At 42.2% G+C, this 26,873-nt stretch overlaps 1 protein-coding gene across 1 annotated transcript in view; it reads right to left on the bottom strand.

Annotated features, from left to right (window-relative positions):
- The window catches only part of ttc28 (tetratricopeptide repeat domain 28), a 109,795-nt gene that overhangs the window by 31,717 nt on the left and 51,205 nt on the right, over window positions 1-26,873 (bottom strand). The window contains exons 3-5 of the mRNA XM_030065842.1: window positions 16,033-16,180; window positions 8,660-8,932; window positions 8,181-8,311 (exon numbers count right to left, since the gene is read on the bottom strand). Of these exons, the coding sequence (XP_029921702.1) occupies window positions 8,181-8,311; window positions 8,660-8,932; window positions 16,033-16,180 (552 nt within the window). The remainder of the gene's footprint in view (window positions 1-8,180; window positions 8,312-8,659; window positions 8,933-16,032; window positions 16,181-26,873) is intronic.

Genomic DNA, 26,873 nt, shown 5'->3' with positions numbered 1-26,873 from the left:
GAGACTAGTGGAGTAATCTTTCACATTCTGTTTCTGATGAATGTGAGCTGCAGCCGTGTGTTCAACCCCGCTGCGATACTCTCACCTTCTCCCATCATTCACTCTCTCCAAGACCTCCTCTGCATCGTGGTCCTGCTCCTATCTGCATTACTGTGCTTCAGTTAGCATATAAGACACTTTTATACCTTCAGCCAACTAATGATTCCTAGCACCACTCTTCCCCCCAATTACTGGGCCTCTCCAGGCATAATACCGTGCAAATCATAATGAGCATTGCAGCATAAGTACTATGTTCATACTGCTGGCTTCACACATGCATACGTGCTTGGGCACCGGTCCACGAACACACACACACACACATGTGTAGTGCTCTCCTGAACACACTAACTAAACATTCTTCTCTTCTCTTCAATTCCCTGATTAGACAGAGAGAGAGAGAGAGAAATGGGTTGAAGTCACCGTGCTCACTCTCTTGCCTTAGTAATTGGGATCCTGCCTGCTCTGTTGCTGATTAATCTTCAGCTTATTGCTATTGATTGTTTGGCTATCAGAGGAGTCATGGGAAATCTTTGTGATGTCTGAGGAACTGTCTTCTCCAAATTAACCAGAAAAATGAAGACAAGAGCATCGCAATCTGGCTTGACATATTTCACGCTTTATAGCACACCCAGGCACCACTGTGCACATGCCTTGCATTCCCATTTTTTTGAAGGAAATCACATGAATTTGCTCAGGTTTCAAAGGGTTAATTCACTACACATCACTATGACACAAAACTAAGTATGAATGACTAATTTCACCCCATGGCATGTAGTGTATTAGATAAAGTATGACTGCTAGACAATTTCATAATTCCCTTGAACCAAAATATCTTTTCATGTCTTCTAATGACAAAGTCACTTTAAGTGGGGGTCTTGGGCTTGATGAGAGTCAAGTTGTGGGTCGAGAATGTGAAAAAGTTTGAAAACAAGCAGCATATAAATTCTACTCCATTACAGTTCAATAATGGGGAATGACAGCACTTACAGGTAATCTTGAAAAAAGAGATTTGTCTTCTTCTACAAACTACAAACACACCAACTCCTGGAATCTGGGAATAACAATAGTTCATCCCTCAAAGCAAAGTCCAAAGCATGTCATTCACTCTAGCAATTTATGCAATCTATACTGTTTCTATCAAAAGACACTGAAGCTGTTCTGCTTTTTCCTAAAATCCTATTTGAAAACACTTTGCTCAGGCACTGCTTGCTTTGGCAGTCAGTTGTATCTTGGGCAGTTCGCCATACGAGATGATGTAATTACCTGTTGTCTTTGTAAAGACTCATTAACTGGGCATCATCATTTCTGTAAATGGAAGCACCAGACTATGTCATTATGGCTGAAAACTTTGTCAATATCCTTTCGGCCACTATCCAGTGACACAGCGTTTGCACAGATCTGAAACTTTTATTGTCAATGATTTACTATAAAGTTCACAGCAAACATTTTCCACGGGTGACAGACTGAACACGAAACCGACTGGCCCTCTAACGATCAGAGAAAATCAATACTCGGCTTAACGACTTGTGAAGTTTACTGAGGCTCCAGCTTAATGCCTGAGGCATTCACGCTTGCATCTGAAGCTCATGTTCATTACACATACTGGTGAGACAGGACAATCCTAACAAACAATACCTTCAGCCTGGCATGAAGAGGACCAGGCCACTCGCTGTAATGACTGTGCCTTTTGGACCCTTACACAGTTTATATCTGTGAACTTCCAGTGTGATGCAAGTGATGCAATTATCAGTAAACCCTGTCGTGAAGGAGAGGCAATCCCGATAACAATTTTACTTGCTGCAATCAATGACAATAATTAAGTTAGAGCCACTCTTAACACAAAGCAAAGTAGAGCACAGACACTCACTGTGGTGTCACTGAAACACACACACACACACACATAGACTCACACACAAAGTAAGACATTAAAATCCAAATTTAATGTTTCAAAGCCCACACCGAGGGACAGAGAAAGAAAAAGAGAAAGGTACAAAGGCTTTAATGAACATGTTTGCAGCTTTAACAAACATCTGAGAGAAGACGAGGAGAGAGGGAGGGGAAACTATGAATAATTGAAAAGGTGTTATTAGCATGTTCTTTACTCATTTATCTCCTGCACACACTCTCACTTTCACTCTCACGGCTTTGACTTCCAGGGGAGTGTGGTCTTAAGCAGAAGTACGAGAATGAATCTACAGGGTTTAAATACTATAGTGAGGATTTGAATGTGAGTGTGTTCACAGAAATTCAACCCATGGAGCCTGGATCAGTTATTCCAAGAACACAAAAAAGGAAAACAGTGTTAGAAATGCTTAAAAGTACTTTACTCTGCAAGCTGGTTCGAAGTTTGTCTGTGTTACTGTGCACTGTCCTGGGAGAAAACACTGACATATCCATCAAATAAAATTCAGCCCATTGAAAGCACAAGGGTCATGGCATGCTGTTCCTCTACATTAGGCTCTTAATGGGTGACAAAAACTATCACTGAAAATCTTTCTATAGGAAGTGAAGGATTTTCACATCCAAACTGACCTTTTATGGTATTTACCGCTGCTAATTAGCATCAGGACACCTTGCTCTTTTCAGTTGTGTGAATGTGTGGGTGTGTGCGCTGCATGCCGCAGGTGTGTGTATGTGTGTGCGAGTGCAAGTGGTTTCATGAAAGAAGGGAGCGTATATCTACTAAAGTCCCTATTCCCAGCAAAGTGATGAGTGCAAACACATAAAATCCAATTGACACATCTCCAAAGCGGCCTTCCAGCCAGAAAGCAGAGATTTAATAAAGGGGGCGAGGACGTTTCTGTGTGTGTGTGTACACTCAACTGACCACACAAGTGTGATTTCACTCAAGGGAAAAATGTTTCCCTCATACCAGAATATACTCGCAAAATCCAATCATGCTGTGTATAGGCCTGTGAACACTCACACATGTAGTGCACCTGCATGAGTGTGTGTGTGTGTACATGCCTGAAAGAGAGGCACACCACCTAAATGATGTTTCACTTATACAGAATATCTGAAGTTTCACCCTTCAAAAGCAAATGTGTTTATGTGTGGCTGGACAGAGAGAAACCTTGTGGGACAAAACCGGTGCAGAGAGACGAGACTCTAAATCTGACCCGTGGAAACATAAAAGAAGCGGCAAGGACGAGGAGGAAAGACAGAAAAAAAGATTCTGCTGAGCTCAATAACTGGCAAAGGCACGCAGGAGTTTTTCCAACAGCCACTGTATGTTCAATCATTCACAATATGGGCCTTCCACTCTCAGCATGGGATAAAGCAGTTAATTGGGGACTGATGCTGTGAGCAGAGACTGCCACAGAGAATGATACACTTGGGTCAACTTGATTCATGTTGGAGTGACTCTCAGTCGTACCAAACTTTTTATCAGCCTGTGGGGGTGAGCGCATAGAAAGAGAAGGAGAGAGAGGGAAAGAAAATAGAAACGCAGGTATAGTTAAAGGGATAGTTCACCCATTTTGGGGGTAGTTCACCTTCTTTGAGTGAATTAAGGCGGTTATTTTTAAGAAAGTTAGCCAGGGGGAAGTCCACCTTAATGGCAGCAGACTAACAACATTTGGAGCATCCAGCCAGTATCCAGCACTCAGCAACAATGAGAGGAGGATAGCACCACTACTGACCTACATAACAGCTAGAACACCTGATACTGAAACAGTATCAAATGTTTCAAAATGGTTGAAACATCCCTTTAGGAGCAATTTATACTTCTGGATCAAAATGCCTCTGTTTAGCTACAATATTTTCGTCTGTAAATGCCATAGCTAACATGCACCCCTCCATAAATGTAACTGTGTATGGGGCAATGCAAGACAACTTTTGTGTTTCGCAGTTGACTTCCATTAATAATAAAGACGACACGGAGAGGTCCGCAAATATGTTCTGATGTTCATTTGTATACCCTCTCACCCCAAAGACTACACAGCCTGGAAGAGGTCACTGAATTCATGGTGAAAAATATCCCTCTGTTTTTATCTGTGCTTCATCAGCGCAGAATTAATAAAAATCTTTCTGTCTAGTGTTTCAGTGGTCTATGCACAGACCCCCGAGGCAGAACTATAAATATTTTTCCCAACTACAGCAAAGCTATAGCGACACTTCAGTATAATGCAGCCTTTATGGTGCGGCCAATCTATCTCTGTCTGAGTGTACATTTCAAACAGTTCACCAGTTTGGTGCTTGTTACAGCCGGTGTACAGCGTAAGCAAAACTAAATATCAACACCAAATGCATGATAAATTTTCATCTTTCTTTTAATGACTCAGTAAATTCTTTAATGCTTTATTGTGGCAAAGAAACTTTTTCTGCTTATGCTTTCGTGCTGACCTCAATTTTTCCTCATGAGCTAATATTAGCTGTATGTATTTTCTACCATTGTTCAGTTTTTTTTTTTTCTCAGTCTCTTTATTAATAATAAGGGAAAAAATCCTGAAAAAATAAAACATAAGTGCCATTATACAAGGGTACTGTAAATACTGTACGACAACCAACACTGATAGATCAATAGACAGACTGATATTCCTACCTTTTTATTGTATTTTTGACTTTGATGTTAACATACTGCGACTGCTGCTGTGTCATTTTGAATTTTCTCTTTGGGGGGGATCAATAAAGGTAAATGTAAATCTATAGGTGACTGATATGAGCCCATATGTTGTCTCAAACCAATCAAAAGTAAAACAAAGGCTAATATTTCTTCCACCAAATTGACAGCTGAAAATCGCATATACTTCACATGTCTGTGCATAATTATCAGGGTGGTTGTTCCTGTAAGTCCATCTTCATATTTGAACATCTTGGTTAAAAATCAGCATTCCGCCAGTGGTGTCTTTCTTTGGGAACATGGCCGTTGTTTGGAAACGCACGCCAAACAAATAAACACCTATACCATAACAAACCGAGCACACAGTGGGAGATATGGATTTCTGTTGATGACCATGTCTGAGTTGCCTTAGGCTGTGCACCTGTGAAGGAGAAGCTCAATAATCATCTGTCAACTCCCCAAACATTCATCTCTGTCCCTGGTGCATTCACGGCTCTCAACACACATAAACAAACGCCGACACACAAACAAAAAAAAAACACAGAAAGAGATAGATCCGTGACGAGACACGCCACCTCTGGTTTCCATCACACACTCTGAGGACAACGGCGTGACGTATGACAAACCCAGAAATGTGTCTGCACCCTCGAATAACAGACGTGGCGAGTCAGACAAATAGACCAGCACAAAGGCAAACATACATTCAGACACACTGCTTTCATTAAAATGAACTGGCTCAACCCGACATCCATCTTAGTGACAGGCACGCTATCGACTTGTCTACTTCCAGGATGCAATCATGTACTATTAAGAGACTGTGTGTGTGTGTGTGTATGTGTGTGAGAGAGATGTCAAGCCACCACTATGATTGGATCGCAGGGTCCAGTGGGCATAACACATTGTTCTTTACACTGAAATTCTGCATTAGTGAGAGCTCACTGAGTTACATGCCATAATTACTTATAAGTGCTTATAAGTATGAGAATGTGCACAAATATCCTTTCCTGTAAACCTGCCCATCTGCCCAATCACTTTATATTCATAATTAGGCACATCAATCAAAAGACACTGAATCAAATTCTACATTATGAGGAAAACTGTGAGAGAATACATGTGTAGGAAAAGACTACTCTTTTAGCGCATAAACACAAACCAAGCAGATTATGCCAATATTAAAAAAAAAAAAAAAAAAAAATCCATTAGTTGTTTTTGAGGTAATTACAATTATTTGCAAAAGCATTATCGGGCTGTTTCTTTGTAGCGCAGGGTTACTGTGCAGAAATTTCCTGCTGGATCTACTTTCCAATTCAAATAGGAAAATAACAAAAAAGAGCAGTTTCATTTCCTCAAAAAAGGGGGACTGAGAATTATTTTTGATATTGGCGTAATCTGCCTTGTTCATGTTCATTTATGTGCTAAAAGTGTTATTTTGGGAGCTGTTTTGCTATGTAAGTAAATGGAGAAACAGAAATACAGTGTTGTGCATTAGCAGCTCAGGGGAGCGCAGAGCAGATAATGATATTTCCCCACCATGTGGACTCATAACACGCCCAGGTAACTATACAACCACCCAACACTCGACCAAATTAAATTTTGCTTTAAGGGAACAGACAGAGCAACAGTCAATACTCCATCAGCCATTAATCTCACTGACAACAGAGCATTTGCTGCCATTGGTAAAGCCATAATCTGGTACACTTACCAACAGATACACACACTCACATGCAGTCTAATACACTCCTGATCAAAATTTTAAGACCAGTTGAAAAATTGCAAGAATTTACATTTTGCATTGTTGGATCTTAAGAAGGTTCTAAGTAGAGTTTCAAAATGCAAAAAGAAGAAATGGGAGTGAGACAAAAAAAGATTGAGTAAGCAACAGTGTGGATACCTGACAGAAAATGACATTGAATCCACATTTTTGTGAAGATTTGGGCTTTTAAAGGCAGTGGTCTTAAACTTTTGATCAGCTGATGAACAGCCTATTTCACTTTAATGGTTGTTTGCAATAAATTGCTTACTCAATTTTTTTTTTTGTCTCACTCCCATTTCTTCTTTTTGCATTTTGAAGCTCTACTTAGAACCTTCTTAAGATCCAACAGTGCAAAATGTAAATTCTTGCAATTTCTCAACCGGTCTTAAAATTTTGATCAGGAGTGTACTCATACAGACATACAAATGTATATACACACATATGCACACAGCACAGAAAGCAAACAAAATTTAAGAATCATCGACATAAAACATTGATGACTGAGCATTGATTGATTAACACACACAAGGTCAGACATGCTGGAATATGTGAAATGTAAAATCCAGAGGGATCCAGAGGGAGAAGTGAAGTGGGTGCAACTCCAATTGATCCAAGCACGCAGGAAGGTGGATGCACTCCAGAGGCAACTTTCTTTGTCTTTCTTCTTTTTCTTTCTATTGTCTACATCGAAAACATTGAAAATAACTAGACGAGTGCACTCAGTGGAGTGCAGATCTCCGCCAGGCATGCAATCTTACTTTGGCGTGCAGATCTGGACAGGAACAATTCCAGAAGCCAATTCCTAAACTCTCTTCTCTGTCTACTGGGAGAAGGGAAAACACAGCGGCACTGCCTGCATATCTACCTTTCTGTAGTGCTTGGACTAAAGCCAGCTGGGTTAATACTCAGTTGTGGTATACTACAGCTTTTAAAAGGTTTTTAATAACTGCAACCGAGATAGATCCTTGATCATACAGTCATAAATGTGCACAAGAAATATTAGGCTGATAGGCTCAGCAGTATACAAGATTAGCTGAAGACAGATATGAACAAAAGCTCTAAACACAAGAAGAGGAAACATGAACAAAATTGTTTCTAGAGTGCATCCAATGCATCCACCGTTCTGTGTGTGTGTGTGTGTGTGTGTGTGTGTGTATATATAACTGAGTTAGAATGATTTCACAGCAATATAGCTTAATGACCTCTGTGATACATCAAAACACACATACACATATGTACACAAACAGGTGCACACATACACGCAGACAAAGACACAGATTCTCTCTCTTTCTCTCTCTCTCACACACACACACACACACACACACAAACACACACACGTGTGCGCCACACAGGCTCACACTCCTTCACAAGCATATGGGAGCAGTTAAATGAAGGTAAAAATACACAAACAACCTGACAGTTTTACTTTGTGTTTTGAGACATAAAGAGGCCAAAGTCTAATCTGTGACAGCAATCTAATTAACTATGGTTTTCACAACTGTCTGAAGCGTTTCAGTAGAAATCCAATGAGTTTAGCAGTGGCCTGAGGCAAAGAGAAACTGCTTTCGAGAAATCATGAGAAACTGAGCGTGCAGTTAAGGAAGCCGATGGAGACATACCAAACAAGCAAAAAAACGTTTTTCTGCACACATTTTGGCTGTAATTATCTGAACTTAATGATCTTTCAGGAATACACTAAGAGGATCTACAGGTGACATTGTCAAGTTATACATAGAAACACACACACACACACACACACAAAAAAAAACCCACACACACACATACAAACGCACACACAAATGCACACACAAATACACATAAACGTACTTCTCTGTCCTTGAGCTTCATGGCAAGCACTAGCTGATGTCTGTGATTGGTCAGCGCTTCTCTGTAACTGCCTTTGGAAAAGAAGGCGGAGCCAAGGTTCCCATGTGCGCGGCATTCTCCTGATTGGTCACCTGTGGACACCACAGAGCAGTTATGTGCTTGACATGTACTCCATCTGATCTGACTGGCCACTCTGTGTGCCCCCAATTCACATTACCAATATAAACATGATGAAGACATAAAAACACAGTGAATTTTATGGTTTAAGAAACTTTGCTTGCATTTAGGAGCAGGAGAAGCAGGAGTAGCTGGTAGCCTTCATCCTTGTTGCTGCCGAGCGGCGCCCCCATGTCCCCCCCTGTGAACCCCACTTGAAAATAACCTGGATCCGCCCTGTTAATGTCTGTTTACACTCTATTTACCAACCTTGCTCTACTGCTCTCACATTTCTTTTTCTTTCTCCCCCCCCCATACTGTACCTAGAGTCTTGGTCACTTCCAGGTCTTGTTGCATGTAGGCCATACTCTTGTCGGTGCTGCCTAAAGACCAATACGCAGAGCTTAGCGCTGAGAAGACAGAGCCTCGCAACTTCAGGGAGCATGTGCCAATCTTTAGTCCCGCCTCCAGGACCACAACTGAGGCTCCATGGAAACTGTGGGTCAGTAGCTCTTGGCCAATTACAGACACGACCACGAATGGGCTCTTGTCCAGCTTCATCCTCTGTAACTGCTGATAGGTGGGCTCAAGAGAGTCTGCAGTGGGGAAACACACACACACACATTGTGACCAAAACAAACATGCCAACAGATCATTATCATTATATCAAGTAGCGTATCGCCATAAACAAGCTGACAATACAGCTCCATACACAGTGTTACATTACCGTCTCCCAGCATTCATTGACCCAACATGATGTCGTCACATGTCAAGAAGAGTTACAGTCACAAACACATCAAAAGAACAGAAAACAGAGCAGCCAAAAACTGATTAGTTATTGAAAAGTTAGCACCATTTCAAGAACTCATGTCTCAGTTCACTGCACTAGTTTGAGATTCCAATTTAGCAATAGCTTTGGTGTTTTCACACAAATGTCAATTAAATGTAGCCGGATTTTAGCCAAGTCATACTGATTGAAATTACCCACTTAACAACCCAAAGAACAGTTGGTTGGGCACATGTGAAGTTGGATAATAATGAACCATGTCTCCAGTGATAAGCATGCATTTCCATTTGTTCATGTGGAATAGTAAATCTATGCCTGTTGATGAGGTTTTCTTTAAAAATAAAACTTTTTCCAAGGAACTGTTTTTGTCATATTTTCATCAGTAACAGAAGGTAATAACAGTATTCCCTGGTGGCACAGAATTTCTACTTGTCATTAAAAAAAAAAAAGAAGAAGAAGAAGAAGAAAAAAAAAACACTAATCAGTGAGCTGGTTTCTCATTAGAGATTAACAATGGATTCTACTTGTTCAGACTGTAATGAAAGAGAGAAAAAATATGTGGCGTGCATAAGGAAAGGGAAAGGCTGTGCAGTATCTCTGGCAATGACATGGTGGAGTGAAGTGAGCCTCACATCAAGGCTGTGGTGAAACTCTCGAAAGCAACCGAACAAACCTGTAACACTCGAACTAAATTCAGCTGCCTGGAGTTATCAACTGTAGCTGGCAGACCTTGGTTGTGCATTGAACGTCTTATACGTCTCACAGGGAGCAGAATGCTACCCTCACAGTTATTTGATGATGTTTTTGATTAGGCCATCAGAATCTGGTGGTGTCGCGTCTGGTGCAGAATGAGCGGAGAATGCTGATGATCAAGGTAACCCACGCAAATCTGTGTTTGTCTGAGATGGAAGCCGAGCCGAGGGATGCCTGGCAGGTTGAGGGCTCACAAGAAACAGTGAGTGATTGTGAACAGCAGAAAATATTGGAGCTTGCAGAGGGAAAAGTATTTAAAGCTGATGGCAAACAATATGTGTATGGGTTGGCCAAATCTACCCCTACTATTTTTTGCTTAACATGATACATATCGGGTCTTTGACACTGCACTAACTGTACGGAGAGAATTACAAGGACAGAGTTATGAACTTGGATCAGAGGAGAAGGTCAAAATGAGATAATAAATATATGGCTTTGAGCATGAAGGCTGGGTGTCTAAGGTTAGGGACAGTCTGAAGGTAGCATGGGAAGCATGCTGTTAAATTACCTGCAGAGAAGCAAGATAGTTTGGATGTTTTCTACAGGCAAACAGGGCAGATAAATACAGTCCACGCATGAATTTGAGCATGCTGTGCATTACGATGGGTATGAGGACGAGAAATTAAGATGTGCTTGGTGAATGACAAAAGAGTAATGCAATTAACACAGTGGAAGGAGAAAATATTAAAATATTTCTACCCAGTGTGACATGACTTAAATGTGACAGAGTTGAGGCCATTAATAACCAAGCATAATTATTGAGCCGAGTGTGCTTTAGGGGAATATCACACCAGAATATGAATATGGAGGCACAGGAGCCCTATCTGAATCTGTGTCTGTTGCCAGCATTTTGCATGACTGATGCTGAAATTAAGAGAGGCAACAACAAGGTTCTGGCAATCAACAGACGGAGTAACAGGTTGTACAGATGTTTGAATGAATGAGAATAGTCTTATATATCTACTCTGCACCCCACAAGTGCTGCTGCTGCTGCTGCCACTACTGAGTAGAGCCTTGTCTCATCTGTAAACATCTGTAGATCCTCTAGTCAGGACATGAGATCATCACATAAGAGTGTAATCCTGTTCCACGGTGCCAAAAACAGTGTCCATGTACGCATGTCCTCCAAACATCTGGTGTTCAGGACCATTGGCTCGGACAGCTCCCCAGTTTTACAGAGAGAAGCTGTAGCAACTCCAACTAAGGATTCACACGGCAGATTTTCAGTACTGTACGTGTAAAATTTAAGAGGAATCAGCCCTGGGGTCTGAAACTGTCATGGCTGAAGAAATATCAGCCTTGGTGGTCCAGGCGCCATACCCTGCAGGGTGGTTTCCCAAACAGGGATTTAATTGGGAAAGCCTTAATCTGGAATAATCAATCATGGCCTGAAAAGTGACTTCCCCAAACATATCTTAACTTCACATCAGTTACTTCTGGATAATGGAGTCCTTGATAAAGTTTAATGTGATAATCCACAAGATCTAAGTGTTTTTTTTTTTTTTTTTTGGTTTGGTTTGTAATGCTAATAATAAAGACTCTCACTGTTATTTCCACTTCTTTTCCTGTCTTACATTTATTAGAAACAAATCCCCGCCCTAACAGGAGTTTAGAATAACAAGAGTTAAAGCTTTCATGAACTGGCTACAGGTTGAATCATGATTGTATGGTGTCACTTGGTGAATGAAAGTATTGGAATGAACATTTATTTATATGAAAAGGTTGTGGATTATTACTTTAACCTGATGAAGCTCATTAAACCTGGACTTGCTTTAGAAAAGCCCAGGTTTATGTGTAACTGGAGGGGAAACGGGATGGACACTGATTCCTCTCTGATGAACAGCAGGACTCTGAAGGGAGACCTACTGCCTTAGGGGGGTTAATTTAAAACTTCTTTTATTTCAGGACCGGTCCTTGACCTGGAAATCAGATCTTTTAAATCTAGATTAAGATAAATCTAGAACTACTTCAACCCATAACCCAGACAGTGACTTTGAGTTATTCCAGTTAAAAGAGCATTTTAGTCTATGACTAGGCTTAAGGGATCAGACTTAGTGGGATCAGAGTTAATACTGGGAGCATGCTTAGAAAGTTATAATGAGGGATCAGTGGCTAGGGGTTGAATTTTCTGGTAGTTACACATTTTTTGGTTTAGGTGGGATGAGGCATTGTGGCTCAGGTGGTAGGATGCTCATCTAGTAATCCCAAGGTTCCTGGTTTGTAGTGTCTTTGAGCAAAACACTGAACCCCCACATGCTCCTGATGAGGAGGCCTCCACCATCACATAATGTGCACGGTAATGGGTTAATGTGAGATATACACTGTAAATCAGTATGAGTAGTTGGTAGACTAGAAAAGTGCTAAATAAATGCAGCCCATTTATTGTTTGATAAGTACGGAAATGACAGCAACTGAATGGACCTGAGCAGAGGGAGAACAACAAGGAGGATGATGGGGGTGTTAGGTTGAGGGGACTGTGAGCTATGACTGAGTAATAATCTCACTTCTTTCTTTCTCCAATACAAAGACACATCTCTATAATAGAGACCAACCAGCATGTGTTACTATCAACAAGTCCACTCACCAGAGGTCAATACATTTTCTATAGAGCTGAGTGAATCAGCAGTCAACCATCCAACCAAGGTTGAACTTTAAAGCATCAGCTGTCAACACAACCTGATTTGCATGAGTGCTTGTTTCTCTACTGATATGATTTCTTTTCATGAGCAGAAGGTCTGCCTGGCTAGTGCAAAATGGAAAAAACAACACACCCATTCAAAGCTTCCAGGCTCTCGACAGTGTTTATTTGAAGGGCTACAACAATAAATGTCGAAAATGATGCTTGGATAATGGATCTGTGCATCGTTGGATGCATTGCTGGAAAATATTTTATTTTATTTTTCTGTTTATTTTCAGTTAATCCCTATTGCTGTTTGCCAGCTAGCTGTGCTGACTCATTAAAACAATGTGACATTATGAGAAGCAATAACAGAGCAGCAAAAATACACAGTTGCCCTGTTCAAAACTGGGTTATTTCAGTGTGGTTGCACAAGGCCACAACAGGTGCAGTCAGAGCCTCTTGCGAAGTGTACAACAGGTCAAATTAGAGCGAAAAATAAGCCACTCTCCATCTGGCAGCTGGACATAAGAGAAATGCTGTGGGGATGGTTGATGGAGCAGGTAACTGAGGCTTACAGTACTTAAGGAAGTTGTGATAAATTTGGGAAACGTGAGAATATGACTTGGGCATTTGGAGCTGTAGGTGCTGGGACTGGGGGTGAGGAAAGCAAATGGAGAACACCAAAATCCACACCTGGGGACATGGAATGTAATCCTGGAGGCAGATAGAGGGAATGAGGAGCTGAGGGAAAAGCCTGGGGAGCGGCCTAGAAAAACTCTCAGACGCTAAGAAATGAATTGGATGGCCTGTGCACTGAAACCACCAGCCATAAGAAAGAGAGGGATTTTCCCTGGGTTGACTGAGGTGCCGCTTAAGCCCTTGCTAGTATGGACTTAGGGAATGCTCATAAGTGGCACGATGAGAGGCTGAGTCCGATGGTGCCAAGGATGGGGAATGTTAACTGCAGCAGCAACAAAAATCAGAGCTGAAACCATGAAATGAGGAGGGAGGAGCCCTGGAGATACTGCCAGCCGCCATTAATCTGCTGGTGGTTATACCTACTGTGGAAATGGGGAGAAAAAGTAATGGCTGTTTGGGTATACAGTGGACTGGAGGGCAAATGGAGATGGTGGAGGCCAGAGGCTGACACATAGTTGGCCTGCCCTTCTCCTCTTCCTCAGTAAAGAGGAAAAACGGAGGCACAGTGTGATATGGGTGAGGTAGAGTCTGGAGCCTGATTGTCGGAGTTACCCTCATACAACAGGAAGTGAATAATCCACAACTTTTTCATATAAATAAACGTAATTTTTGCTGGTTTCTATTACTGATTCATACTATGTTTAAAATAGTGATCCAACCAATATTAAGCATATGAAAGCTTTTCCATTTGTTGCTCTAAATAGCTTTCCAAAGACAAATTGTGTGCAGTGATGAGTTTTAGTGTCTTCAAATGTGCAAATGACCATTACACAGCACTCAGGGTTCATGGGTGCCGTTGATTGATACCAGTCAATATATTGTTACTGCAATGACTGCTGAAATTTTGAGCTCTGAAGATAGCCAGTTTGGTTTTTCCCTTTGTTTTGTTTTGGTGAAAATCCACCCTCCTCCCTGCTCCAAATCACACACACACACACACACACACATAGCCAGGCTGATGTCGGCTATGTGTGTATAAATGCAGGGATTTCAAGAGAACCCACAGCCTAAGATGACCCTGCTCTCACAGACGTGGTGAAGGTGGAAAACAAACAGCGTGAAGCAGCTTTATTTTTCAAACACTTTTGGTTTGCTGCTGTATCTTCAGATTTCACACACAGGTTACACACTGGACAAAGCAAACACCAGGCCAGGCTTGCAGATGGAAACAGGAATGAATTACTAACAAAAATACTCCGGCTTAAAACTGCTGAATCACCGGACTTGCCCAGTCAAGTTTGGAATAACATTATCATAGAAAACTAACGACATCCATGGAACTAATGACCGGTGTTTTCATTTTATGTTCAGGTTGGCAAATTGTGCTGTACCTAAATTATCCTAAGCAATTAGCAAGATGCTGCTACTGCTTTCTCCTTCACGCTCAACCTTTGTGACTTTTATGACTTGTTGCATATAAAGCATGTAGCCTAAAATGTACATTTGCCTTGTTTCCTTGATACAACTTGATGCAACTTTTTAAATATTTCAAACTTTTTGTGCTAACATAAGTTGTGTTGAGGTATTAAACAGAGCGTCAAATTATGATAAATGAAACACTACTAAGATTGTAATTCAGTGTGTACACACACATGTGGACAGCAATAACTACCAGATGGTACTAAAACATCATAAAATTACACAGCATTCCTTCAATATATTGTGCTGAGCCAGCACCTGCATTGAGTGCAAAACTCCAAAGCATTCAAGGCAGCTGGCAAAGTCAAAATGATCACATCGGTGGTCAGTCATGCACTCAGCTGACAGATGATCATGACAATTTCCCATCATCACCGAGGACTAACAATAATAATAAAGCTGCTTCCTTCTTCTGCAATGCTGTTGCTTAAGCTAAAGCTTTTTCCTGCTGCTGGTAAATTCTTTATGTTGAAAAAATTAAGAAGCTTTCTCTTTTGCTTGCCACTCGTAAGTCACGTATCACTATGCTCAGTATGCATCATCTCAATCAAAACGTATACCCTCAAAAACAAAAGATGTGTAAGATCCGTTACAGAGTATAAGAAGAAAGGGGAAATTCCATGTGCTGCAGCTCACGTTGACAGTTTTCCTTTGTCATCTTGTGGTGTTGGAGAGCTGAACATAAAAGTGCACTATGCACTATGGAAAAGACAGATCAGTGGAATATGAGAATCTCTCTTCTAAATATTTCATCACGAAACCCAAGTGAGAAAAAGACAAACAGACAGTCACTGTCAGACAATCACTCTCTCTCACTCTTATTTTCAATTTTATCTTCTCTGCACTTGGCTCTCCATTTTATTTGACTTGCTTGTTTTATTTATTCACTGTTTTGTTTATTTTCCCTATTTCTCTCCTCTCTTCATGTTTCTGTTTCCTCTTATCTCTAACTTCTGTTCTCTCATTCAGTCTTTATCCATTTCTTTGCAGTTTCTGAAGCATCAACAGCGGCTTTTGACTTCTCCACATCCTGGTCCCAGAGGAGGCTTATTTAATATAGGAATAAAAGCAAGATAACTGATAACTTGACAGTTCCCCCCACCTATACCTCAGCCTGTTCCTCTAGGGCTCAACTTTTAAACACCAAGCCATATCTAGTTGCTTTATTTGTTTGTTGTTTGTTTGACTGGTTCTGTCAGTCTTAATCTGCCTCAATCACAAGTTTCGGGTCCTCTGTGCAAAAGAGCGAAGACTTGTGATGTTCATGAGGAGGGAGGAGGAGAAAGAGGCAGGCATCAGGATGAAACAGAGAGAAAAAGAGAAATGAAGGCAGACATAGTAGGAATGACAGACACAGAATAGCAGTGAGAGAGACGGGGATACAAACACAGTTGTTGTCAGTTCTCTGACAAGCCTACCTCTAAGGGGTGATTTCATGGCAGCCTCCACCATGCCTACAAGCAGCTGGAGACTCTTGGGGTCCTGGGCAAGGCCGGAGGCGAATGCTGCCAGGGCATCGGCATGACGTCCCAGGTACTGCAGGGCAACCCCCTGGCGGAAGTAGGCCTGCAGACATACAGGAGGGATGAGGTAATTGGACATCAACTTTGAAAATTCACATTTCCGAGGTGTAGTTGAGGATTTCATGTTCTTGCCATCGGTACAGATACAAGAGAGTCTTGAAAACCATACTTTACATTTAACATTTTAATATTTTATTCCACTTCAGCACAATACATTATGACTAGTGCAATATGCAAAATGCAGAGCTGCAATTTTTTGGATAACGATAAAATGTGTGACACAACACCATCACAAATGAAGTATTTTTGGTACTAGAGAAATGTATGAGTGGCAGCCCTAATGGCACATCACGGTTGCAAGGTGCTGCATGTCCACAGGACTAAATTCCACAACTCCAAAATAGTCAAAAAATGAAGATGATGGGTGCAACACTTTTTTTATAACATTTATTCAGAGAAGCACTGTCAGCAACGCTTCAGTCTTAAGTGAACTTCCTCAGGCTGCAAGTGAGCAAGTAACACAGGCTCCTCTTTGCACAGCTCATCAGGCACAGGTGTAATCAATAGACAATCATTTGTGCACTAACGGAGGCTAGGTTACTTACTCACTTGCAGCCTGAGGACTGCAGCGTTAATGGGATGCAGCATATGCAATGCATGGAGACGCATAACAAAAGGGGCACCAAAAACATGGCTGAAAGATAAAAAATTTGTGCAGGAAATGCATAGGCCAAGAACGGATTATGGCTTTTTATTTTGTTGTTTTATAGTGATGACAGACCGATACAATATTGAATTTATTGATTGATTTATCTCAAAAGTAGTGATACATTGACACAGCTCACATGTACAATAAATGACATCCAGCGCCAGCCTCCTATGAACAGGCCAACAGCCTATTTGGACTTCACCTTCAGCTCAACAGCAGGCCTATAATCTTTTTGTTGTTGTTATTGTTGTTCACCAAAACTAACCGAATACCAAATATGTGCAATTTGGTTTTAAGTCTATTCCAGTAATCGGGAGCTGACTGACTCAAGGCCCTCTTGCCAAGTTCTGCATGGCCTTTAGACACAAATAGTGAGTGCAGGTCACAGGAATGTGAACTGTCACTGCTCTGGTGCCGCTGTTGTTGACATTTATATGCAAAGATGACAGGGAAGCATGCCAAGAATCACCTCAAAATGAATGTGAGCCAATGCGTTTGCCTCCATTAGAAAATGAGGGCCAGTTAGCCTTGGCATACCGAGCGCGGAGGTGCATGAGAGCTTTACAGCCAGACACAAACATCACTGTGCTATGATAGTCCAGATCGAACATATTCACAAAATTATGATGTCATTTTTTTCTGGGGTCTTTTCTTTTATGTCTGGAGAATATGACTTGTAGGCTAAGGCATACAAAAAGAGGAAATAAACAAATAAAAAATGTGGCTCCTTCGATCTGGACATTGGACAAATATTTTGATTAATTGTTCTAGTATCAAGAACAAAAATATAATTTCTACAACCAGATTACATACTGAACTTTTTAAAATATTTTCTGTCAAACCCCCGTCTTTTTAACCTACATTTACATCACTGGCCAAATCCCTGTGATTTGGCTCTAGCTGCATCATATAGTTTGCACAGTATTTCTATGTGGGCTATTTTTTTCTCTTTGGGCTATTAGGCAGGATGTAGGCGATGTATTATATCTTTGCTCTTGGATGTTGTGCAGATGAGTTATTTCAATTGATCAAGTATATTGCAGACAAGTGGTTACTTTTCAAATGTTTCAAATTCTGTTGCCATGGTAACGGCGCACAAAGCAGTAAGGTAGTTGTAAATAATGAGTGATTCGGTTTATGAATGAAAGAGCAGCCTTACAAAGATTATTTGTGGAAAGATTACATTGCAGAATGATTTTTAAATAAAATGTATGACAGAATAGTTTAACTCCGAGCTACTCTAGGAATCTAATGTGAGCTAATTTTTCATTGATTTTTTTTTCTTCTTAGGATTCAGTGGATCTATTTAGGCAGCTGGCTAGTGGTCGATCTGTATAAGTCTGGTTGAAGAATCACGTTACTCACGTCGTTATTTTTGAGAATCAACACCTAAAATATGTTAGCCCACTATGAGTCTGAAAAATCTCTTCATTTTAGTGTCCCACAGCTTGATTTCCACAGCACAGTTTTACAGCTTTTTGTTTTGCTGTTGTTAAATAGACGACTGATAGATCCAAAGGTGGTTAATGATAAGTTAATGTATCTCATTCGCTGCTGACTTAGTGCTTGTTAATGTAATGGTAAGACACGTTGCAGCAAGCACATCTTCCTCCTCCTCCTCCCCGTAATTTACTTATCTATGGCTACGGATGCACTGCGAGAATTTGGGATGCAACCGTGAATGAGAGTAAATGCGCTGTGGTGCACTTTAATCCAGACCTGAGAAAAATACTGTGAAAATTAGCTGCCTTAGTACATATCAACTGCTACACCTAAAAACTGCTGGTGTGTTGTGTTAACACACTGAATAGAGTGTGTGAATATTAAGGTGCCTGACAAAGGGGTTATTTTTAATGTTCACTCAGCAGTAAAGAGGTAAAGGGGGTGCAGGTGGTGCAAAAGGAGAAGAGAGCAGGTAAGACCAAAAATGATTGCTTTTCAGAATTAAATATTACATATGGGCATGGTAGCATGTGTCTTTTTTAATACTGCCCAGGGTTGAGGAAATGCGTCTTGCGGTGGGGTGGGTCTTGCATATGCCTGAGGAAACAGATAGCTGCACCCCTGCCTGAGGAAGGTCACTTGACACCGAAACGTTGCTGACAGAGCGTCTTTAAATAAATGTTATCAAAAGCAATTGAATTTAAAACTGTTGTGCCCATCATCTTCATTTTTTGGTACTACAGAGATGCCCTGGCCGACAAATCGCATTCTCCACACGTAGGACAACATGTTTGCTGGGTGCACTCCAACAAATTCACATGATCACTGTCTTTTTCAGTAAAAAATTAAAATTATGATTCAAAACTTAGCACCACTATGTTACGAATGCTACCCCTGAATCATATCGCAATTGCAGTATCTGTCAAAATAACTACAATATGCTTCAATATGTGTTTTTTTTTTTTTTTTTTTTTTTTGCGATTTTGTTCGGTCCTAATTTTGACTCACTGCAGGCCGGGTTTTCTTCCCCAGTGGTTTGTACAAGGACAGCTGAATTAGGTGCTTATGGTGTACAGTGACCAAACGCACACATACACACCTCTTTCTCTCTCTCTCTCTCCATATATATATATACAGATGTACAGGCATCTGTCTGCACGCTACCTGTCTCTCTCACACACACATTGTGCACTTCATTAGGATCCCCTGTGCATTTCACAGCAACATTAGAGACAATGAATCATGACAACAAATTCATGAGGGGAATCGAGCAGAAGACACATCCCCCCCCTCGCCGCCTCTGCCACCACCACCGCTCTCTCCTTCTCCCAATACAGACCAGACTGTAACTTAATTGTCTTGTCTACCTCTCTCTCCCGGTTCATTCCTCTTATTTTTTTCTACCTCATTTATCATCCTCCCTCCTCCCTCCTCCCATTTAAGCATAATCTGACATGACAGTGAATGAATGAAGACAAAGAAAAGAGGAATTAGATTACATGGCAGCTCCTGTCCGGACTGCCACTTCTCTGCACCCACACTGCCTTTGTCCTGTCCTCTTCCTCAGACAGCACCACTGAAATGAATGGAGCCACGGGTCAAGTCTAAATCTAATGTGCTAGGCTCTCGGCTCTCAGTATGTTGGTGCAGAAGTGAGCGCAGGGCAACGTGTCATTTCACTATTGATCGGCATAAAGTGGGATAAATGGTTGGTAATTACGGCTGGAGACACATCCCTTAATTCAAACACATACTTGCGCGGGCGCACGTAGGCCTGGAACGGTCACAGCCACAAGCTGACAAAGGCTGAAATACAGCTCTCAGCACTGATCCTCAGCTTCCATGCTGAGAAGAGGGAGCCAGCAGTCTGCCCTCTGCCCCCTTATCCAGGCTGGAGAGGGGAGCCGGGCTGAACTGGGATGGGAGCTGGCCTGGTAGCTGGGGTGGCATATGGAGACTCCACCTGTCTACTTACCTCTACTTAGCACTGCCTCTAATATCTGTCCCCTAACACTGGTTTGTCTGGAGGACACCACAGTATCCATCAGATGACTGGGGAGCCATATGGGAGGGTAATTTCAGATAGATGAGGATGATTACGTTAAAGACGGAAAGATCAAAAGTAGCAATTATGACAAAATCACCATTATCCCTGACATTGTGTGTGGGGTGGTGCCCGGTGGCTTGTGTGTCTATTTATATGTAAGAGGGCGTATATGTGTGTGGTATGTGTGTACCACAGTTTTTCACCCGCTCAAGGGTACAAACGTGCCAGAATCGGACAGAAAGTGACAGCAGGTACAGTCTGCACTCACCACCCCGCCCCCCCGGCCTCCTACCCATACTCATCCTGCCCATTAGCCCATCCTGGCTCCACTGCCTGCTAGGCACGTACGGGAGGGGGTACAGTTCTCATAGTCACACAGGCACACTGCCACCACCTCTCTATGCACCCCTCGCAAGCACGCCATCCCTCTTTTCTCTGTCTCTGTGTCTTCAGCACACACGGGTACAGTCTAAACGACAATCCGCAGCATCTTAGAGAGACATCTTGTCGGATTAAGGGAGCACTTCACTGACTCTAACAAACTGCAGCCGTCTTGCCTGGCTTGTCTTTGCTGTTGCTTCGCTGTGATTCCCATTCGGGTACTTAGGCAGCGACTTCAACATTACCTGACAAGTCTGTGTCAGTTTACCAAAGTGAAGCGATCAATAACAGAGACAGGGGTACCACGGTGCGTGTGCATAAAGGTATGTATGTGTGTGTGTGTTCACTCGTGGTGTTTGTGTGAATATATGTGCACCTTGAGAGCTCCTGGAGCTAGGCGTGTGGAGAAAAAAAACATAATAGTGGAAGACTTCAAGAAGAGGTTTGAGAGAGAGAAAGACAAACACAGAGAGGGACAGAAAGACAGAGAGAGGGTGAGGAGGCTGAGCTTGTGCGTGTGTGTGTGTGTCTGTATGTGTGTTTGAGCAAAGGATGCACACCGGATGAACAGATGCTTCAATTACTGCTCGTAACTCACATTAATCGGGAACAGATGGCAACACAAGCAGCAGGAGAGAGAGTGTGAGCGAGAGAGGATCATGCAAAGCAGACATGATAGAGATTGATGTCTCTGAAAATCAGAGACCCCGGAAAACCACACAGAGGAAAACTTTACTCCCACTTTATCGCGACAAAAGCGCCTGAATCGACAATTGCCTAATTTTGCAAGGGGGTTCGGTCTCAAGCAGGAGAGCGGTGACCCGGCAGTGGTTTGTTATCGTTGTTTAGGAGGTGTGTATCAGGCCCTGAGTGATCTGACGGAGACGGAGGAAGCTGAGAGGAAGAGGCTTCATTTACACCTGACAGCCTGGAGCCGGCTCCTGCGCTCTCACACCAGATGGAAAACAACACGCAGAAAAGTGTCGAGAGAAAGCTACAACTGTCAGCACTGAATATTACTATTTTAAAGTATTGTGCTTCCAGAATAAAGCATCAAACCGTTTCTCCTCCCTGACTGGGCGGGAGCAAAAGTGGAGTTATTTTATCACTCGTCGCTCTGTGGTGCTTTGATATGACCCTGGCTGCTGTTACAAAGATCTACACTTTTCTGATCTGCATATTGCGGCTAGAACAGAGACAGGACAGGAAATATTGTCTTTATTCCACAAGAATGAACAGGTATTGATGAAGGGATTGGCGGATTATGATGTTAACCACAGACGCTGATAACCGATACTTATAGGACTGATAATCATTTGTTCATAAAGCTGAAAATTGCAGTGTCAAAATTCACTGTATTAGAAATGTCAATGCATATTATTATTATTACTATTATTAATGTTTAATTAGCACTATTACGTCAAAGCAAGGTTTAGTAAGAACAAAAATGCAAAAAAAAAGAGAAAGAAGAATTTTAAAATAGGACATAATCAAAAAGACAAAAAACTGTATTATGATTTATTAAAATTAGAGATTTAAAAATTAGATCAGTGATGCTGAATCAAGCTTCTTGTGTTTAAATGCTTGTGAATGGTTAAGACGCCTTGCACGAGCATTACAATCCAGTAAAACTGAGAGGAAAATATCAGTTTTACTGGATTTAAATGCTTCCGTTTGTAAACCCCGTAATCCTTATGGCAGGTAACTAGGGGCGACACACCACAACTTAGCATTTTTGTCTGTCTGTAAAACTAAATTAAAGACAAATCCGGTGAAAAGGAAAAGGAAAATTGTAACCAGTTGCTTTCTTGCCCTTCTTCCACTTGGGTGCCATGTTAGCCATATCATGTAAATGAAAATTACAATACCAATTACTGAAAAATTCAGAATGTCCACCCCAATAATTGTCTTGAACCAATAATTGGTCAATCGCTTGTGTTGATGTGGCTGGGTCATTTAGCTGAGGCAGCGCTGTGGGTGATCGAACAACCTGCTGTGTGAGTTGTGAACTGTGAGCCTTGGATAGTGAGATCATTATTTAGCTGCCCAGGAGAGGACTCATTAAAAAAACAGCCACCTTTGTTGTGATGACACTCTCTTTGTAAAATTTAATGCTTCTTATTACCAGGCTAAAGTATGATCAAGACCCAGTGCGTTTAAAGCAGCAGAGCTCTGCAGCGTACAGTTACTCACGGTCTGGGAATTAACGGCCCTCTCGTGACGCTGGGCTCTGTGATTCAAACAGGTTCCTCTAATAGACTAGTCAGCCTGTAAAGCTGTGTGCTGGAGAAATAATGCTGCTGAACAAGCATCTTCCCAGCACTGAAAACACACACGCACACGCGCACACAAGTAAGAAACAAAGACACTTAAAAGTCTTTTGGTAAAAACCTCATTTGAACCTGTGCAACTGAGTCAATATGTGTGTGAAAAAAACAACAGGAAACACAGAAAACAATGAAACTGTGAGTGGGAGTGTTGCAGACTGGGAGGTAAACCAATTTCATACGTTCTCATCTAAGCATTTATGCACCTCCCCACACACACACACACACACACACACACACATACACTCACAAAATGTTCCCTGGTTATCTGCATGAATATTTATCTGTGTTTCAGTGGGACACTAACCAAGATGCCATAATCGAGTTGGAGTGGCCATAACCACTGTTTCCACTGGGACCAATAAAGATGTTACACGACCAGCTGTACACCCTCTCACACGGACCTGCAGAGCCAGGAGGGCATGTGTTCTCGCTCCAGAGGCGTGTTTTATCATGCAGTGTGTTTTAGCTGAAGGAAAACTCAAAAGTCATGGGGTAAAAGAGTAAAATGAGAGTTTGGGTTAAAACAACACCCTCATTTCATACGCATTAATCAGGGACAGAGATGCTGGAAATATGAAAGTGAGCGCCTCTTTGTGTTTGTTTTGGAGCCTGCATGGATATAAGTGTGTCTGTGTGTTTGGGTGGATACACACGACCATATGCTCATCAAGGGTCATTACTGGCATCATATGTTGAGGCACTACAGCATTTATCTGGAGCCAACACATTAGGCGCCTCTGTCTGTCTGATGCGACGCCACAGAAGTGTTCGATGATCTCAGAGGTGCCAGCACAAAGCCGAGCTCTGCCCGTGCTAACATCCTCCATAGGCCATAAACTGTCGGCGCCTTATTCAACAACCAGGAGGGGAAGCTGAGCTGGGTGGCAGCGATGTTACTGCTTTACCTCGTAATGAGCTGTTTAGCGACTTACTAGTTCAACCTCACTGATTATATTACAGTGATCTTAGAGCACAGTGTCTCCAAACAAAGGCTGAAGCGTTGGTTTTGTTTTCACCCAATCTATAAATACGATGGAAGTTGAATTATTGATTACCGTTATTCTCATTTGATTCCTGCTTATGAAGAAAACTATTTTGCCTTTTCCAGTGTATTTGCAGTTGCAGATATCCTCAGGTGATTACCTTACAATGTATCACAGTGTCATAGAATCGCCTGTATCATGATACTATCATTATCGTGGGTAAAATACTGTGAAAGTATCGTATTGCAAGTTACCTGGGGATTCCCACGCCTCTTTGTCATTGCTGCTAAGCCACGTTTTGTCCAGACCCACTCAACTTTATGTGAAATTCTACCGGAGATCCCAAGGTTTCCGAAGATACCAAATATGTCCTGTTGAATTACAGGGGAATGTGTATAAAATGATGCAGAGGACATGTCAATATTGTCTGTCTGATGTAAATGCTGTAGCCATAAAACTGTGCCATTTTAGTGCCATCTCAGTATAAGCATGATGTAGCTTTAATGAAGCAGATACAGACTATGTATGTGACCATGCAATATGTAAAAAAAACTTTTAAGGGGAACTTTAAGGGAAAATCAAGAGTTTAAAGGGCTACGTATAGTCACAACTTCTATTATAACAAGTAAAAAGGATGCTAACATCAGTCATCAACGTTATTTGGCTTCTGAGATCTTTCAGTTATCCTGAATTTTAAAAACAAGCGACGGGGAAATGCGTGATTTTGCAGATGTAGCAGAAAAGAAATATGACTCAGAGCTCAAACCTTCGTCGCCACAGTGCAATTGTATGATGGCTCCACATGATGGATAATTCAAAGTTAATCACACCCTCCTCCATTCCCACCTTTGAGTTTCACAATGTTGCTTCAATCCATCCTAAAGTTACACTCCTTTAAATGTGAAGCCACGCCCACTGCCACACCCCACGTTGACCAATCAGCTCTTTCTTGGCCCACGATCGACTTTTCTATCAAGTGTCATGTAAATCTGTTCAGAACTGTTTTAAATATCAAAAAGTAAACAAAAAGACAGAAGGGGGTGCAAACAGAGCCCGTCCAACTCTGTGGGTGGAGGTAACAAGGAGTGTAATCACATTACTCGTCCTAGAGAGTAATAAGTAAAGTGATAATGTTACTCTTGTACTTGTTTGAAGCCCAATACTGGACATTAAAACATCTGATCATCCTTCCAGTTTGGTCAAGGCCACGGGATCAAATGGATGCAGGCGGTCAAATGGGCTTGATGATGTGCTGAGTACAGTAAGACAACACATGTGGGACAAACAGTACAGAGCATTTTTTTTTCAATGTGCCTTTGAAATGTGATGTCTGGAGGTCAACGTCAAGGGGCAGCCGACGTGTCTTTCTCCTTGTGTGTGTTGTCTTAAACAGCGCGGCGGCATCCCTCTTCACTGCAGCTGCCCGCCGACCCCTGCTCCCAACCTTCACTCCGCGCCGCCTTTTCACCACCGTGATTTCCACCTCCGCCTCTGTGCCGTCACATAAACGTGTTATGCTGCGGCTGCTGCTGTTTAAAGTACATTTCAATACCTACCTCTATAGAACGACCCACTGGGACGTCCGGTTACGCATTTAACCCGGGCGGCGTCAGAGCGCGGCTCTTATAGATTGAGTTACACTGACCCAGGAGCCCTGAATTAGAGCAAACAAAAAAGCCTGGCATTTTCAGGCACACGCACACACACACACACACATAGACACACACAGAGTAATCCTAGTTAACCTCAACACACAAGGTTTATTCCCTGGGTGACCCAAAGCAATTCACTTTTCTCTCTCTGCTCTACTTCCACTATCTGGAGCCAGACAGCCCGAGTGATTCCCTTGACCCTTTCACATATGTGAATACACTGCTGACTGTCTTTGCTCCAATCTCTCTCCCTCTGTGAATCACACCCACACACACACGCACACACACATCCACACATACACACCACACCACGTGCAACGCAAACATATAAACATGGTGGAGAAGGGGAGGAGGACAAGCGGTCTTCTGATCCTGTTAACTACAGTAGAGCAGAGGCGGCTGGGTCTCTTACGTCGGGTAATTAGACTGTCACTCAGTGTGTGTGCGTGCGCGTGCTCGTGCGTGTGAGTGCAAAGGGCCGGCTGATCTTTTGATTGCATCGGTGACCTCTGCGGGACTGACGCCAAGGGAGACAGGGAGAGGTGGGAGCGAGGATACCTGGGGTGGGAAAGGGAGGGGGGCGGTCAAGGTCGATGGCAAAGAGAACATAACTGTAAAGCTGATACATTTTCTGATAGAGAGGGAGAAACGACAAGAAAAGGCATCGGTGGATAAAAAAACAGATGGGGTGCTAATTCATTTCCCCATGTCACACTCATCTCACTACCTTGGTTATCACCCCCTCTTCTCTCCCTCCATATTTACACCATTCTTTAACACCCTCGCTCCTGTACTGTGAGCAGGGTCAACACCCCTCTCCTTTTTTTTTTTTTTTTTCCTCAGTGGTACACCATCTTAATTAGAGCTAAATCATCCAGGGAGGGATGAGGAGAGGTGGAGGACAGGAGGAGGAGGAGAGGAGGGAAAGAGACCAGTGATTACTCAGGGGAAGACACCGCACCGCTCCCACTCCCTGAATCAGGGCAAGGAGAGAACAAACTCCTAATGATTCCCTACAAAGCTAATTAGACCCTCGCTCTATTTCAAATCTAGCCTGATCAGGCTCACAGGTTGAGTTAATTCACGGCGAAGCACCACCTAGCCCGGAACATTCATTCATGAATCAACGACATCTTTAGCCTTTAAACATCTCCGTTCTCGAGGAGCACGTTCTCGTAATTCACGCAATTG

Source organism: Myripristis murdjan, chromosome 12, assembly GCF_902150065.1.
Source record: "Myripristis murdjan chromosome 12, fMyrMur1.1, whole genome shotgun sequence".
In the NCBI taxonomy this organism is placed as follows: Eukaryota; Metazoa; Chordata; class Actinopteri; order Holocentriformes; family Holocentridae; genus Myripristis; species Myripristis murdjan.
Note: the sequence above shows the minus strand (reverse complement) of the source record. Positions and strands in the feature narration are given on the sequence as shown.